This window comes from Bos mutus, chromosome X (assembly GCF_027580195.1).
Source record: "Bos mutus isolate GX-2022 chromosome X, NWIPB_WYAK_1.1, whole genome shotgun sequence".
In the NCBI taxonomy this organism is placed as follows: Eukaryota; Metazoa; Chordata; class Mammalia; order Artiodactyla; family Bovidae; genus Bos; species Bos mutus.
This window is the reverse complement of record NC_091646.1, coordinates 83,980,497-83,995,651: the sequence shown is the minus strand read 5'-3', so window position 1 is coordinate 83,995,651 and position 15,155 is coordinate 83,980,497. Positions and strand designations below refer to the sequence as shown.

Sequence of the window (15,155 nt, the reverse complement as noted above, 5' to 3'; positions counted from 1 at the left end):
TGTCATCTGGGTATGTGACACCTGGACTAAGGGCTATATTTCTGTCTCTCGTTTGTAGCTTTTTCTGACCACGTGACAGTTTTCTGGCCAATGGAATGAACACACAAGCAATATAGGCAACATGTAGGCTATGACCCTAAAGGGAAAGAGCATGTCATTCACTTCCCCTTTGCCCTCTTCCCACTGCCTAATATGTATACACAACATCAAGCCATCTTCAGCCATGTAGATGAGGGCTACACCCTGTACATGGTGATGCAATAAGATAAAAAGAGCCTGAGTCCCCAAAATGGAATAACAACAAGAAACACAGGCAGCTTGTTCCAAGGCTGATAATATGAGAAATAAATGGATGAATTTCTGTCTTGTTTTAGCCACTGTTAATCTGGAACCACGTTGGATTAGCTTTACTAATATATATCCTGGTTAATTGGCTCCTGTATTTAATTAATTCTAAGATGCCATTGGACATAAGGTACACATTATCTTACGGACTACTAAAAGAGAGAAATGCTACCAATTATATTACAACAAAATGCTTGCTTTTAATGTTAATATTCATTAATAGTTGTTGAAAGAGCTCTGGTAGACTGATTTTATTTTATTTTTAAAAATATAAATTTATTTATTTTAATTGGAGACTAATTACAATATTATATTAGTTTACCCATACATCAACATGAATCCACCATAGGTGTACACGTGTTCCACATCCTGAACCCCCCTCCCACCTCCCTCCCCATACCATCCCTTTGGGTCATTCCAGTGCACCAGCCCCAAGCATTCTGTATCATGCATCAAACCTGGACTGGTGATTCATTTCACATATGATATTGTACATGTTTCTATGCCATTCTCCCAAAAATCCCACCCTCGTCCTCTTGCACAGAGTCCAAAAGACTGTTCTATACATCTGTGTCTCTTGCTGTCTCACATACAGGGTTATCGTTACCATCTTTCTAAATTCCATATATATGCATTAGTATACTATATTGGTGTTTTTCCTTCTGGCTTACTTCACTCTGTATAATAGGCTCCAGTTTCACCCACCTCATTAGAACTGATTCAAATGTGTTCTTTTTAATGGCTGAGTAATACATCAAGGCTGTATATTGTCACCCTGCTTATTTAACTTATATGCAGAGTACATCATGAGAAACGCTGGACTGGAAGAAGCACAAGCTGGAATCAAGATTGCTGGGAGAAATATCAATAACCTCAGATATGCAGATGACACCACCCTTATGGCAGAAGGTGAAGAGGAACCAAAAAGCCTCTTGATGAAAGTGAAAGAGGAGAGTGAAAAAGTTGGCTTAAAGCTCAACATTCAGAAAACGTAGATTATGGCATCTGGTCCCATCACTTCATGGGAAATAGATGGGGAAACAGTGAAACAGTGTCAGACTTTATTTTTCTGGGCTCCAAAATCACTGCAGATGGGGACTGCAGCCATGAAATTAAAAGACGCTTACTCCTTGGAAGAAAAGTTATGACCAACCTACATAGCATATTCAAAAGCAGAGACATTACTTTGCCAACAAAGGTCCGTCTAGTCAAGGCTATGGTTTTTCCAGTAGTCATGTATGGATGTGAGAGTTGGACTGTGAAGAAAGCTGAGTGCTAAAGAATTGATGCTTTTGAACTGTGGTGTTGGAAAAGACTCTTGAGAGTCCCTTGGACTGCAAGGAGATCCAACCAGTCCATTCTGAAGGAGATCAGTCCTGGGTGTTCTTTGGAAGGAATGATGCTAAAGCTGAAACTCCAGTACTTTGGCCACCTCATGCGAAGAGTTGACTCATTGGAAAAGACTCTGATGCTGGGAGGGATTGGGGGCAGGAGAAGAAGGGGATGACAGAGGATGAGATGGCTGGATGGCATCACCAAGTCGATGGACGTGAGTTTGAGTGAACTCCAGGAGTTGGTGATGGACAGGGAGGCCTGGCGTGCTGCAATTCATGAGGTCGCAAAGAGTCGGACATGACTGAGCGACTGAACTGAACTGAACTGAACTGAATACTCCACTGTGTATATATACCACAGCTTTCTTATCCATTTGTCTGCTGATGGACCTCTAGGTTGCTTCCGTGTCCTGGCTATTATAAACAGTGCTGTGATGAACATTGTGGTACACATGTCTCTTTTAATTCTGGTTTCCTTGGTGTGTATGCCCAGCAGTGGGATTGCTGGGTCATTGGTAGACTGATTTTAAAAAATATTTAAATCAGACTTTTCCAGTCTGATTCATTTCTCATATACAATAACTTTTTATTTCAAGGAAAAACCATGATAAAATCTTTTTGAAGATACTTTAATGGCAGTTAAACTCAACATCCAGTCACAACATACACATTATTCAATTATATGAAGGCATGATAATGTGAACAGTCATGGTCAAGTTCCCATGTGTTTACGCATGGAAAATAACACAGTTCCCTCTTGGCCAACAGCAATTATAAAGTAGAATTGTATTTAAGACACATCCTGACTTTTTTTTTTTTTTTTTTTAATATAAAATATGTTTATAATTAATGGTAAAATCTGATTCTCTAAAACCAAATTTAGGGGATAGCCTTGACTTCCATCCTATTCATGATAGAGTAAGAGGAACGAGATTTTCCATCTCACCTTTGAAAAACTAAAGGAAAACAAACAAAAACACCAAGAAAAAAATATATTAAAAAGTGGGGTTCAAGATATTGGACATCAGGCAAGTAAGGTCAGTGATCTCTGAGAAGTGGAAAAGCTTAGATGAACCTGAAGATTGCCGTATCCTATTGCCTAGAGAAATTCTCTAATCTGCAAGGCAGAGACAGGGAACTCAGACAGAGCCTGGCCATCTCCCTCAACAGAGGAAATGGAGTTATGAGTCTGGGGATGCCAAGTCATCTGGAGTTTGCAGGAAAGAGTACTGGAGAAGGAAAACTTGTGTAGATAGAGAATGGTTACAATTTTCAGAGGATTCCCCCTCAAGTTCTCACTGAAATACTGATCAGCATGTGTGTGTAAGGAAACTAACTATCTGAAGACAAGGAAACAACTAATTTTCCTCAAAGATTAGAGGAAGCAGTGATCAGAGCCCACAAAGGCCTGAGAACAGTGACTGTTCCAAACAACTAAGGTAGAAAAAATTCACAATTTATAAAACATTAGAATACAAAGATAAGTTCTGAGGAAAATGAGCTCTACACTAAATGCTGCTATGTGCACGTGCATGCTAAGTCACACCAGTCATGTCTGACTCTTTTCAACCCCAAGGACTGAAGCCTGCCAGGCTCCTCTGTCCATGAGATTATCCAGGTAAGAACACTGGAGTGGGTTGCCATGCCCTCCTCCAGGAGATCTTCCTGATCCAGGGATTGAACTTGCATGTCTTATGTTACCTGCATTGCCATGTGGGTTCTTTACAAATAGTGCCACCTGGGCAGCCCTAAATGCTGCTATGGTCCCACTTAACTAAGCTGAAAAGCAAGGCCTGGAAGGATAAAACTGATTCCAAATGTTTTAATGACATGCCAGAACAAATCTCAAGAATATTTATAGGAATGCAAATATATGCAGAGACAAAGTAAATTTCAAAATGTCTGATATCTAACAAAACTTTGCCAGGTGTACAATTAAGCATGAATAATGTAGTTCATAATGTTGAGAATAATAAGTTAAACTGACCAAGAAATAACACGGTTGATAGAATTAGAAGCTAAGAATACTAATAGTTATTATAAATGTATTTCATATATTCACAAAGCTTGAAGAAATACTAGCCACATTAAGTAGAGATGAGGGAGAGATGAAAAAAATTTCAAATATAAAAATAAGATATTTAAATATGAAAACTACAATGACTGCAATGAAAACTACATTAGTCAATTTAGACAATAAAGCAGAAAAGATTAATGAACATGAAGGCATACCAATAGAAAGTTTCCCAAATGAAATATATAGAGGAAAAAATATTAAAAAAATAAACAGCATCAGCAAACTGTGGGACAACTTCAAGTGGCTAAAAGTACATGTAACCAGAGATCAGGAAGGAGAGAGAAAAGAAAAATATTTGAAGAATTAATAACCAAAAATGTTTCAAATTTGATGAAAACAACACACACACCAATCCAAAATGTTCAAAAAATCTCGAGCATAGGAAGCAGGAGAAAAACTACATCAAGTGATAACACAATGGAATTGTTCATAACCAGTGATAAACAGAAAAACTTCACAGCAGCTTGAGGGAAAAAAAGAAAAGTTAGCCACAGGGAAATGAACGATAGAAGCAAGATGGCATATTATTTTTAAAGTACTGGGGGGGGGGAGCGGAAAACCTCTACCAATATACAATTTTTACACACTGAAAATAACTTTTAAAAACAAAGTGAAATTAAAACTTTTTAAGACATAGAATACCTGAGCTGCTATATCATCAGCAAAGCTGCTCTATGATAAATGTTGAAAGATGTCCTTCAAACAGAAATAAAATGATAGCAGAAGAATATTGAACACTGAACTTGAAAAAAATATGATTCTTTTTCTTGTTATTCAAATTAATTAAAAAAGATAATCAACAATTTAAACCAAGAAGTGCATCAGTGTAAAAGCACAGAGACCAGAAAGGGAGAAACAAAAATACAACATTGTAAGTTTTTTTACACTATATCTGCAGCAATATGAGATCACTTGAAGATAAACTGTGACAGGTAAACTACTAAAACAATTTAAGAAAAAAACAGAAAACAGCTTAAAAGTCAGAAAAACAGATCAAATAAAATATACTTAATCCAAAAGAAGGCAGAAAGGGAGGGAAAAGGGAACAAAAAACAGATAAGATAAATGGGAAACAACAAGGTGGTAGATCTCATTCTAATCATATCAATAAATATGTTAAATATAAATGGCCTAAACACCCTCAATTAAAAAGGAGATCATCAGATTGGAAAAAAACAAACAGATAAACAAACCAAACTCTGGACTACCCATAAGATTCCTACTTTAAATATAAAGAAACAAATAAAGAGGAGAAGAAGATACACCATGCTAACACTATTCAAAAGAAAGCTGTCTAAATGCAGTGTGGTATCTTGGCAATGCTACCAAAGTCTCAGTGCAGACATTTTTTGTAGAAATTGAGTAGTGGAATCTAAAACTTAAACAGAAATGCAAAGGGCCTAGAGTAGCCAAAACAACTCTCAAGAAGAATAGCAAATTTGGAGAACTTACACTGCCTTAATTCAAGAATTATTTTAAAGCTGAAGTTTTCAAAATAGGTGAAGTATAGGCATAAAGGTACAAAAGTAGACCTGTGGAGAATAGAGTCCTGAAATAAACCCACAAATATATGGCCAACTGTTTTTAATGATGATGCAAAGGCAGTTCTGTGGAGAAAAAATCACTTTCTCACTAAATGGTCCTGAAAAAACTGGATATCTACATGCAAAGACAAACAAGCAAGGGGCTTCAAACTATACTTTAAATCACACAGAAATTAAGTGAGAGTGGATTGTAGGCCTATGTGTAAAACCTAAAATTCCTGGAAGAAAACCTTTGTGACATTGGCTTAGGCAAAGATTTCTTTTATATGATACAAAAATCACAATCTGTAAAAGAAAGTACTGATGAGCAAGACTACTTTATTAACTTTACAAACTTCTGCAATTCAAAAGACACTCTTAAGAGGATGAAAAGACAAGCTGCAGACTGGGAGAACATTTTTGGAAGGCATGTATCTGATGAAAGCAAAGAATACACAAGATTCACAGTAAGTAAACAAATAACCCAACTGAAAAATGGGTTAAAGGTTAAACTGAAAAATGGCAAAATGTTTCAGTAGACACTTCACCAGAGAAGACAGATGGGTGGAAAATAAATGTATGAAGAATATGCCCAACAGGATTAGAAACTGTAACCTTCACATTCTGCTTCTAGGGATGGAAATTGGCACAACCACTTTGGGAAACAGCTTTTTTGTTGTTCAGCCACTTTGTGTCTGACCCTGTGACCCCCATGGACTGCAGCATGCCAGGCTTCCCTGTCCTTCACCATCTCCCAGAGTTTTTTCAAACTCACGTCCATTGAGTCAGTGACGCCATTCAGCCATCTTGTCCTCTGTTGTCCCCTTCTCCTCTTGCGTTCAATCTTTGCCAGCATCAGGGTCTTTTCCAAAGAGTCAGCTCTTTACATCAGGTGGCCAAAGTATTGGAGTTTCAGCTTCAACATCAGTCCTTCCAGTGAATATTCAGGGTTGATTTCCTTTAGGATTGACTGGTTTGATCTTCTTGCTGTCCAAGGGACTCTCAAGAGTATTCACCAGTGTCACAGTTCAAGGGCATCAATTCTTCAGCATTCAGCCTTTTTTATTGTCCAGCTCTCACATGACTACTGGAAAAACCATAGCTTTGACTACACAGACCTTTGCAGGTAATGTGATATGTCTGCTTTTTAATACATTGTCTAGGTTTGTCATGGCTTTTCTTCCAAGGAGCAAGCACCTTTTAATTTCATGGCTACAGTCACCATCCACCGTGATTTTAGAGCCCAAACAGCTTTGCATTATCTTAAAAAGTTATAAAAAAGACCCAGAAATTTCATGCTAGGAATCTAACCAGGAGAAATGAAAGCACATTTCTACACAAAGGCTTATATGCAAAAGATCAGAGCAGCATTCATAAGAGCCAAAAGGTAGAAACAACTCCAGTGTTCATGAACTGATGAAAGAATAAGCAAAGAATAAGCAAAACACATGTATAACCATACAATGGAATACTGCTTGCCAATAAAAAAGAACGAAATGCTGATACATGGTACAATGTAGATGAGCCTAAAAAAAAACAATGTTTTAAGTTATGTGCAATGTCCTGAAAAGGCAAATATGTAGAGACAGAAAGTATATTACTAATTGCCTGGGGCTGAGGGTGGGAATAGAGATGGACTGAAATTTGATATAAAGGGATCTTTAGGGGATGTTGGGAATGCAAAATTTTAAAGGAAATCAACCCTGAATATTCATTGGAAGGACTGATGCTGACGCTGAAGCTCCAATACTTTGGCCATCTGATGTGACATGTGCATGTTAAGGAGATATTAGTATGCATTTGGGGAGCTGGTGAAGGGCCCTGGTTGCTCTAGTGGTGGCTGCATTCACATTCTTTGCCTTGTAGCTTCTTCTCCTTTCCTTCCCTGTTTTCCATCTCCCCTCTTTTGCCCTATTCTTCCCTTCCCCTTTCCACATATCCACATGCTCCTTCATCACCACTTGGAAGCCCAAGGAATTCATGGGTAAAATATACCAGAGTGGGATTTGGGGGCTGAGATCTGGAACATAATGTTGAAGTGTGGTTTAGATTAAAAGGAAAGACAGGGCTGTGAGCATGGTGTCAGAAGCATTAGTGGGGAATGGTCTGTGGTGATATTTCCCACTTCAAATTCTGCCATCAGTGTGTGGGAATGTGTTTGTGTGTGTCACTACAAATATATATGTGACTACAAGTATGTATATTTATGTGAATATGCCTGGAGGTGTGTATGGCTCTCAGCTTGACTTAATCAGATTATGGGGTGGTATTGTCTTCATCATTGGGCTTCTGTGGTAGTTCAGATGGTAAAGAATCTGCCTGCAATACAGGAGACCTGGGTTCCATCCCTGGGTCGGGAAATCCCCTGGAGAAGGAAATGGCCACCCACTCCAATATCCTTGTCTGGAGAATTCCATGGACAGAGGAGCCTGGTGGGTTACAGTCCATGGGGTCACAGAGTTGGACATAACTGAGGAACTAACACTTTTACTTTTCATCCTTATCACTACTACTTTAGCAAAGAAGCAAAAGTATTTTTTTTTAAACAACAACAACAAAAAAGACTGCTTTATTTATACCTTTAGGAGATTTAGGATTAGAACAGCTAAAGAATTATGGATAATGGTTAATCAGATTATCAGCATTTGTTGAAATGCATATGCCAAGTGAATAGGAGGATATATTCTCTCTTCCTTTCCTAGCTGTGTGACCATAGATAGGTTACCTAACCTCGTTGAGCCTTGGTATCCTTTCTGTAACGTGTGGATAATAATTCATACTACAGATTCCCATTAGCAAGATTGAGTATTAAATGAGCCAAGAGTTTTAAAACTAGTAGGTGTTCAACCATTGTTGGTTCTTTTCTCCAGTTCCTTCTATCCCTTCCTTCTCTTCACTTACAATACATGTTTTACCTGTCCATATGTAAACATCAAGTATGTATTTGTAGTACTTTCCCCATTTTAAATTCTTAAACCAAGTGATATAACCTTTGCATATTACTGTAAAATTGTCAAAAGCAGGTTAATTTAAAACGCTTTTGGTACATACATATCTAGAATTATGTCTTCTTTGTGAATTGACCCTTTCTCATATAGTTCAGTCATGTCATTTAATTGCTGTATTTAGACCATTTATATTCAACATAATTATTGATATGTTAAGGCTAAGTCTGCCATTTTATCTTTTGTTACCTGTTTTTTCTCTCTGTTTTTATTTTTTCTCTTTTCTTTGTTCTGTATTTATGTGGGTGACTTGAACATTTTTTTGAATTCCATTTAATGTATCTATAATTTTTTTTAGTTAAAGTATAGTTGATTTGCAATATTATATTAGGTTCAGGTGTACAACAGAGTGACTCAATATTTTATATACTATGTACCATTCGAAGCTATTATAAAATATTGGCTATAATTCTCTGTGTTTTACAATCTATGTATAATATTTATTTTATACATAGTTTTTTATGTCTTTTATTCCCCTACCCCTTATCATTCCCTTCCCCCACTTTCCTATCCTACTGGTAACCACTAGTTTGTTCTCTATATTTGCGAGTCTGTTTCTATATTTTGCTATGTTCATTGGTTTGTTTTATTTGTTAGAATCCACATATAATAGACAACATACAGAATTTAGATCCTCAAAAAGCTAAAAATAGAACTACCATATGATTCAGGAATTCCACTCCTGTGTATATAATCCAAAGAAAATGAAAACACTAATTCAAAAAGATACATGCACCCCTATGTTTATAGCATCATAATTTACAATAGCTAAGATATGGAAGAAATCTTAGTGTCCATCAACAGATGAATGGATCAATAAGATGGAATTTTACCTCCCTTTTACATTCCTTTACACTCTCTGTTCATAATATAAATGTCTTAAATATTTCCTCTATACACATTCAGAACAACATGAGACAGTGTAATAAATTATGATCCAATTATCAAACAATATTCATACAACTCAAGAGGAAAAGAAATTCTGTTGTATTTACCCAGGTTTTAGTCTACTATGTTCTTTCTTCCAAGTTTCCTCCTTTTACCATTTCTTTTCTGTTTTAAGATTTACTTTAGTCATGCTTATAAGATAGACATCCTACTGATAAATTCCCTGTTTCCTTTCATCTAAGAGTATCTTGATTATCCCTTTATTCCTGAAGGTTATTAGCACTGAACATAGGATTCTTGGTTGATGATTCTTTTTCCTTCAGCACTTGAAAAATGTGCTACTTCCTGCTAGGGCTTCATCACTTTCTGATGAGGAATCTGCTGACTTTCTTTTCTTTTTTTTCCCTTGAAGGTTGTCAACCACAAGTTGGCACTTTCCATGGGTGCTTGCCATCTACCTCTACAAGGATTAAATCATGTGCTGCTGCAGCGACTGACCTACAACACCCCCTGAAGGACTTCAGGATGGAGAGCAGTAATCTTTGGATGAAGATCAGCTGTCCCACAACCTGCATACTGGAAAAGATACAATTTAAAGGAGTATCTCCAACCTGGATGAAAGGACTTTTTATCAGGTACTCTTAACTAGCTAATGCACAGTGAACACTGAAGGGAAATTGACTCTTGGATTAATTCCCACTTCTAAAGGCCCCTAAACCAGACTGTTCTATAGAGAGGACTGCTGATCTCAAATTCACCTTAAAACAATGTTCAAACACAGGACACTCACCAGGATGAGAAAAAGACATCAAAAGTAGACAGCTTACCCAAGATGCTAGACCTGATTCATATGATCATTTATAATGTTTTCTTGATTTCTTAGACCTCTGCATATAAATCAAATGTTTTTCTACCATGGACACAATCCTATGCTAATTTTAAAGGTCAATCCAATTGTTGGGTTGTGGCCAACTACCTGTGTCTAGTACTTCCAAATTACCTTGGTAGATTTCTCCACTCCAAGGCTCTAATTGGATGACCCTTAAAAAACTTTATTTCTGTCCTGTTCTGGCTACTCTTGTATTGCTAGGTGGGATCTTCTCTACTGGCCAATTAATAATGCCTGCTCTGACCCTGGTCATTGTTCAAGCTCAAGCAGAGCAACAGGCAAAAATTCAGCCAAGGAACACAACTTCTCATAATTATGGGATGGATTTATATGGTTAACACCAGATTGTGGTCATTTAAGATTTAAGCAATCCCCCCCACCCCGCTTTATCTTGAGAACAATTAAATTATGCCAAGGATAAGCAGCCTAGTGACACTAGGAAATTGGATTGGGAGCCATATGGACAGTGAAAATATATAATTTCCCTGAAATATAAAGATTGGTACAGCATAAGAATAAGTCAGAAGATCTGAGGATACAGGGGGCTGCACCTAATGGAAGTTACTGGCTTCTTACTTATGACTTTAATAATATTGCTAATTATATTATTTGTACTTTGCCTGTTCTACAAGATTATTGCTTCTTGTTTGACCAAATGTGTGACTGAACCTCCAAAGAAAATAATGATGACTAGGTAAATTGAAGCAGTTGATCAAATATTCTGTATGTGATCAACAATTATAATAATGTAACTCTATATGGGAAGATACAAAAAGGGGAAATTTTCTGGGACTATAGCGGCTTAACTAAGACAAATTAGTCCAGAGACCTTTGATTACTATTGATAAGACCTAGTCCAGTAATAGCACATTGAGTGGCCTGCCTGGAAAATCTTCTTGAGACCTGAGAATGAGCCTTCCTAGCAATGTGGGACAAAATAGTCATGAAATGCCTCCCAAAGTATGGCTGAATTTATAACCATGAAGGGGCCCTGTCAATCACAAATTGGCCCTTGCTGTGGGAGCTTGCCATCTACCTCTACAAGGATTAAATCATGTGTTGCTGCAGCTGCTAACCTCCAACACCCTCTGAAGGAGTTCAGGGTAGAGAGCAGAAATGAGGCATTTTGTGTTCTAGGAAACTGGCAGGACAGGTCTTAAGATAGTTAGATATTCTCAGGAGCTGATTTGATGAGCCCAATTCTTGTATCTCCTCATATTTAGAAAAGCCCAAAACTCTTTCATGGTGAACAACTGTTTCTTGTGACTAGCAAAAGCTTCATGAGACCAGCAAAAACTTTCTACAAAAAATATGTGCTTGATTGCATGTACTCCCACTTTTCCCCCTACCTCTTTGGAGCAGTTTCTCAGGGCTATCTGAGGTGCTGTCTCCCTGGGTGAAGTCATCATATTTCTCCAAATAAAACTTAACTCATAACTCTCATGTTGTGCATTTTTTTCAGTCGAGAAGGTATAGGTAAAATATTATTTCTTTGGCTGCTTCCTAGATCTTTTCTCTGCTTTTGTTTTCAGAAAGTTTACTTGTTGAATGTGTCTCGTATGAATTTCTTCAGGTCTTTCCTAATGATATTTGCTTAATTTCTTGGATCTGGAGGTTTATGTCCTTTGCTCAGTTTGGGAAGTTTTAAGCCACTACTTCTTCAGGTACTTTTCTGGCCCTGTTTTATTTCTCTTCTCTGAGATTCTGTTGACATGAATGTTAGATCCTTTATTATAACACTACAGGTCTGGAGGTTCTGGCTCTGTTCAAGTCCTTCTTTTCTTTCTTCTTCTTCTTCTTTTTTTTTTGCATTTAATTTCCCTCTGTTGTTCAGATTGGGTTATTTCTATTGTTTAATGTTTAAGTTGTCTGATTCTTTCCTCTGTCTTCTCCATCTTGCTGTTGAGCCTCTTCATTGAGTTTTTAAGTCTTTTTTTTTTTCCAGTTTTCAAACTTCCATTGGTTTGCTCTGCACTTTACATTTCTTTGTTGAGACTTTCTATTTAAATGCTGAGATTGTCTATTTTATCATTTTTGCAAGTGTGATGCATTTGCTCCCTGAAGCATTTTTATGATGGCTACTTTAAAATCCTTATCGGACAATTCTAACCTCTGTGCCATCTCAATCCTAGCATCTGTTTACTTTCTCTTGCCACTGAAATTGATAATGTTGGTATGTCAAGTGATTTTTTTTTTTCAATTAAATTTGGACACTCTGGATCTCTTTGGTTTTTGCAGGCATTCTCTGACATGCTACTTTTGCAGGGAAGAGGGGCAGCATGAGTCCAGGTTATCCACTGGGTCTCTGATTGACATCCAATTTGAGGAGAGGCTCTTTGCTATTGCTGGTTGGGGATGAGAGTTCTGGCCTCTCTATGGGCCTCCTAGGATCCTATCCCAGCTAGCAGTGGTAGGAATGCCAGGTTTACCACCGGTGAGGGTGGAAGTCATGCCCCTCCATTTGGTCTCTACTAAGATGGGTCACTTCTCCTTGCTTCCAACTGTTCCTTCTCTTGGGGTTGGGTAGGATTCCTTTAAAGTCCGTTAAAAATAAGTCTAGGCTCTTCTTGCAGGCAAAAGTTTATTATTAACTGAATTGTTATGACAGTTGACCTTTTCCTGCAACAAGGTGTCTCACTCCCTATATCTGGATCCTTTTGCAGAAAAGAAAATGCAACACATGCCCCCTCTCTACCTTTTACCAGACCCTCCTTGGAGAAGGCAATGGCAACCCACTCCAGTACTCTTGCCTGGAAAATCCCATGGACGGAGGAGCCTGGTAGGCTGCAGTCTGTGGGGTCGCAAGGAGTCAGACACGACTGAGCGACTTCACTTTCACTTTTTACTTTCATGCATTGGAGAAGGCAATGGCAACCCACTCCAGTATTCTTGCCTGGTGAATCCCAGGGACGGTGGAGCCTGGTGGGCTGCCATCTATGGGGTCGCATAGAGTCGAACACGACTGACATGACTTAGCAGCCATGGGACAGAATGGGAAGCCCAGAACCTCTGCACACAAATGGACTGGGTTTCTGTCAAAATCTGGTATTTTCAAATGGTTTGGTTCTGGAAAAGTTACTTAAATTTTCTGAGCTTCCATTTTCCCAGTTGTAAAGGAAGTGTAGGAAGTTGTCAGGACTCTTGCAGCAATAGTAGGTCAATCAGCTTGGTAAATAATAGTTTCCTTCCTTTTACTCTCCAGAAGAGGTAGAGATATAATCCCTGCAAAGGACAAAAAAGCCAAAGCGCTTCCCCACTACCACCATCATGTGTGAGTCTCATCTAAGGCATTCACTCCAAGGGTTAAATCTGTTGATCAAAGCCTTATTTCTTAAAGGGACACACTTGATATTCTCCCCCATTTTTCTTCAGGTTTCTAAAAAACACTAAAAAGAGACTGCCCGATCCACATCACCCTCAGAAGAAGGGTGGAAGCCGAGGCAGAGACGGGTAGGTGGGGGACAAGGAGTCTTAGCAGAGAAGAGCAGAGGAAGGAAGGCCTAATGTTGGCCCAGGCAGTTCACTCAACCAAAGTTATTATGATCTGAGCAAGGACAGTATCATCCTCTAGCTAATGCCACTCCTGGAGAGAAGGGGGAGGGGATGTAGGCAACACCCATTTTTCCAACCTGCCCATCAGCCTATCACCTCTGGGTCCTGAGAGCAACTGCCAGTAGGTGGTAACTGCCTCCCCAGTCTCCACCACTCCCGCCCCTCTCCCCTCCCTGAGCATCTGGTAGAAGAGGAAGAAAGTGGTGAGTAAAAGCAAAAAATACACAAGAGCGAGTGCTGTCTGTCCTCTCAGTGCGGGCCTTGCATAAGATTCCTCCTTATCCCCAGCTGGCAGTCCCCAGCTGCTGCCACCAGCCCCTGATGCGTTAGACTGCTCTTAAAAGGCTCAGCCGAGCTCGAGGTCCTGAAGTTGAACAGAAGACTGAAAAGAATCTAGATTCATAAAGAGCAAGGAGCCAAATACACCTTGGAGCCAATCAACACTTTAAAGAATAATGGGTCCAAGAATGCCATTTCCCTAACTCCCACCCAAGAAGAATAAAGCTGTCTTGGGACCAACACCGCCACCCCGGCCACACACACACACACCACCCACCACCCCCACCCCCACCCCCGCTCCACCCCCACCCCCCCTCCACTGTATGTCTCAATCTGGCTTTCTCAAACACATCTGACAAGAGATCCCTCTCGGTCAGTCTGTTTCTCTGCCTCTCTCTCTGCTAGTCTTAGTTCTGACTCTCCCCTGCCTCTTTCCCATCCTTGAATTCCATAGTGAATGGGATCCTTTCCCGTCCCTCTCTGCAAGTAGCCCAACAATAGATACTTTCTGTAGGTAATAGCCCTCTCCGGTAGTGAGGGATTTGTGGAGCTTCGGAGGGGGACTTGGGGGGGCACTGAAATGTTGCACTTACCTGATCTCTTTAATGCTTTCCAATTTGCACATGATTTCCTGCTCATCTGCCATGCTTTTCACTCTCAACTTCACGTCCTGAGAAATACACAAACACACAGACCCAGGGATACAATAGACACAATGTAACCACCTCCTCTCGGCAGGAGGCTCTGAGCCTGTGCGGTAGGGACGTGGAGAAGGCCTGGGAGCTGTAGTTCACAGCTCCAGGACCAGCCAGGCAGCCCAGGGCCTGCAGGACTACAACTCCCAGAAGGCCAAGCGAGACACTCCTGTTTCTCTTCCTGCAGCCGCACTTTAAGTCAATTTGTCACCGATAATTGTGTCAAAGTTTGCCAGGAGTACAAAACAATAGTGATATTCGTTTGGGCGGTGCGCGGAAAAAAATGAGGAAGAAATACCACAGAAGGCTACTGAACAGATGAGAGACACTCACATCCCGCGGGGGCCCCTCACACCAACAAAAGCTTGCCAGGTGTCGCTCATTAGTGGACACTGGGGCTGGAGAGAAACTCTGCAGGTGACATTGCTTCTGAGAGATTGAGTGTTCTGGCAACCGTCTGGAAACTAGTGGCTTTGGCATTCAGATGGAGATGGAGTGGAGGTAGAGAGAGGCGAAGGAAGGAGGGAGCAGCTGCTATAGCTGAAGGATGGAGAGGGGGTGACCTCCT

The 15,155-nt window shown here is 39.6% G+C and overlaps 1 protein-coding gene across 3 annotated transcripts in view; it reads right to left on the bottom strand.

Moving 5' to 3' along the window:
• The window catches only part of ZC4H2 (zinc finger C4H2-type containing), a 78,019-nt gene extending 63,380 nt beyond the window's left edge, over positions 1 to 14,639 (bottom strand). For 2 of the 3 annotated variants that reach the window (XM_005890994.2, XM_005890995.3), the window contains exon 1: positions 14,486 to 14,639. In XM_005890994.2, coding sequence (XP_005891056.1) covers positions 14,486 to 14,538 — 53 coding nt within the window. In that variant the 5' untranslated portion in view covers positions 14,539 to 14,639. The remainder of the gene's footprint in view (positions 1 to 14,485) is intronic. The other variant, XM_070366014.1, reaches the window with a different exon arrangement.
• Between the last annotated feature and the right edge of the window lie 516 nt (positions 14,640 to 15,155).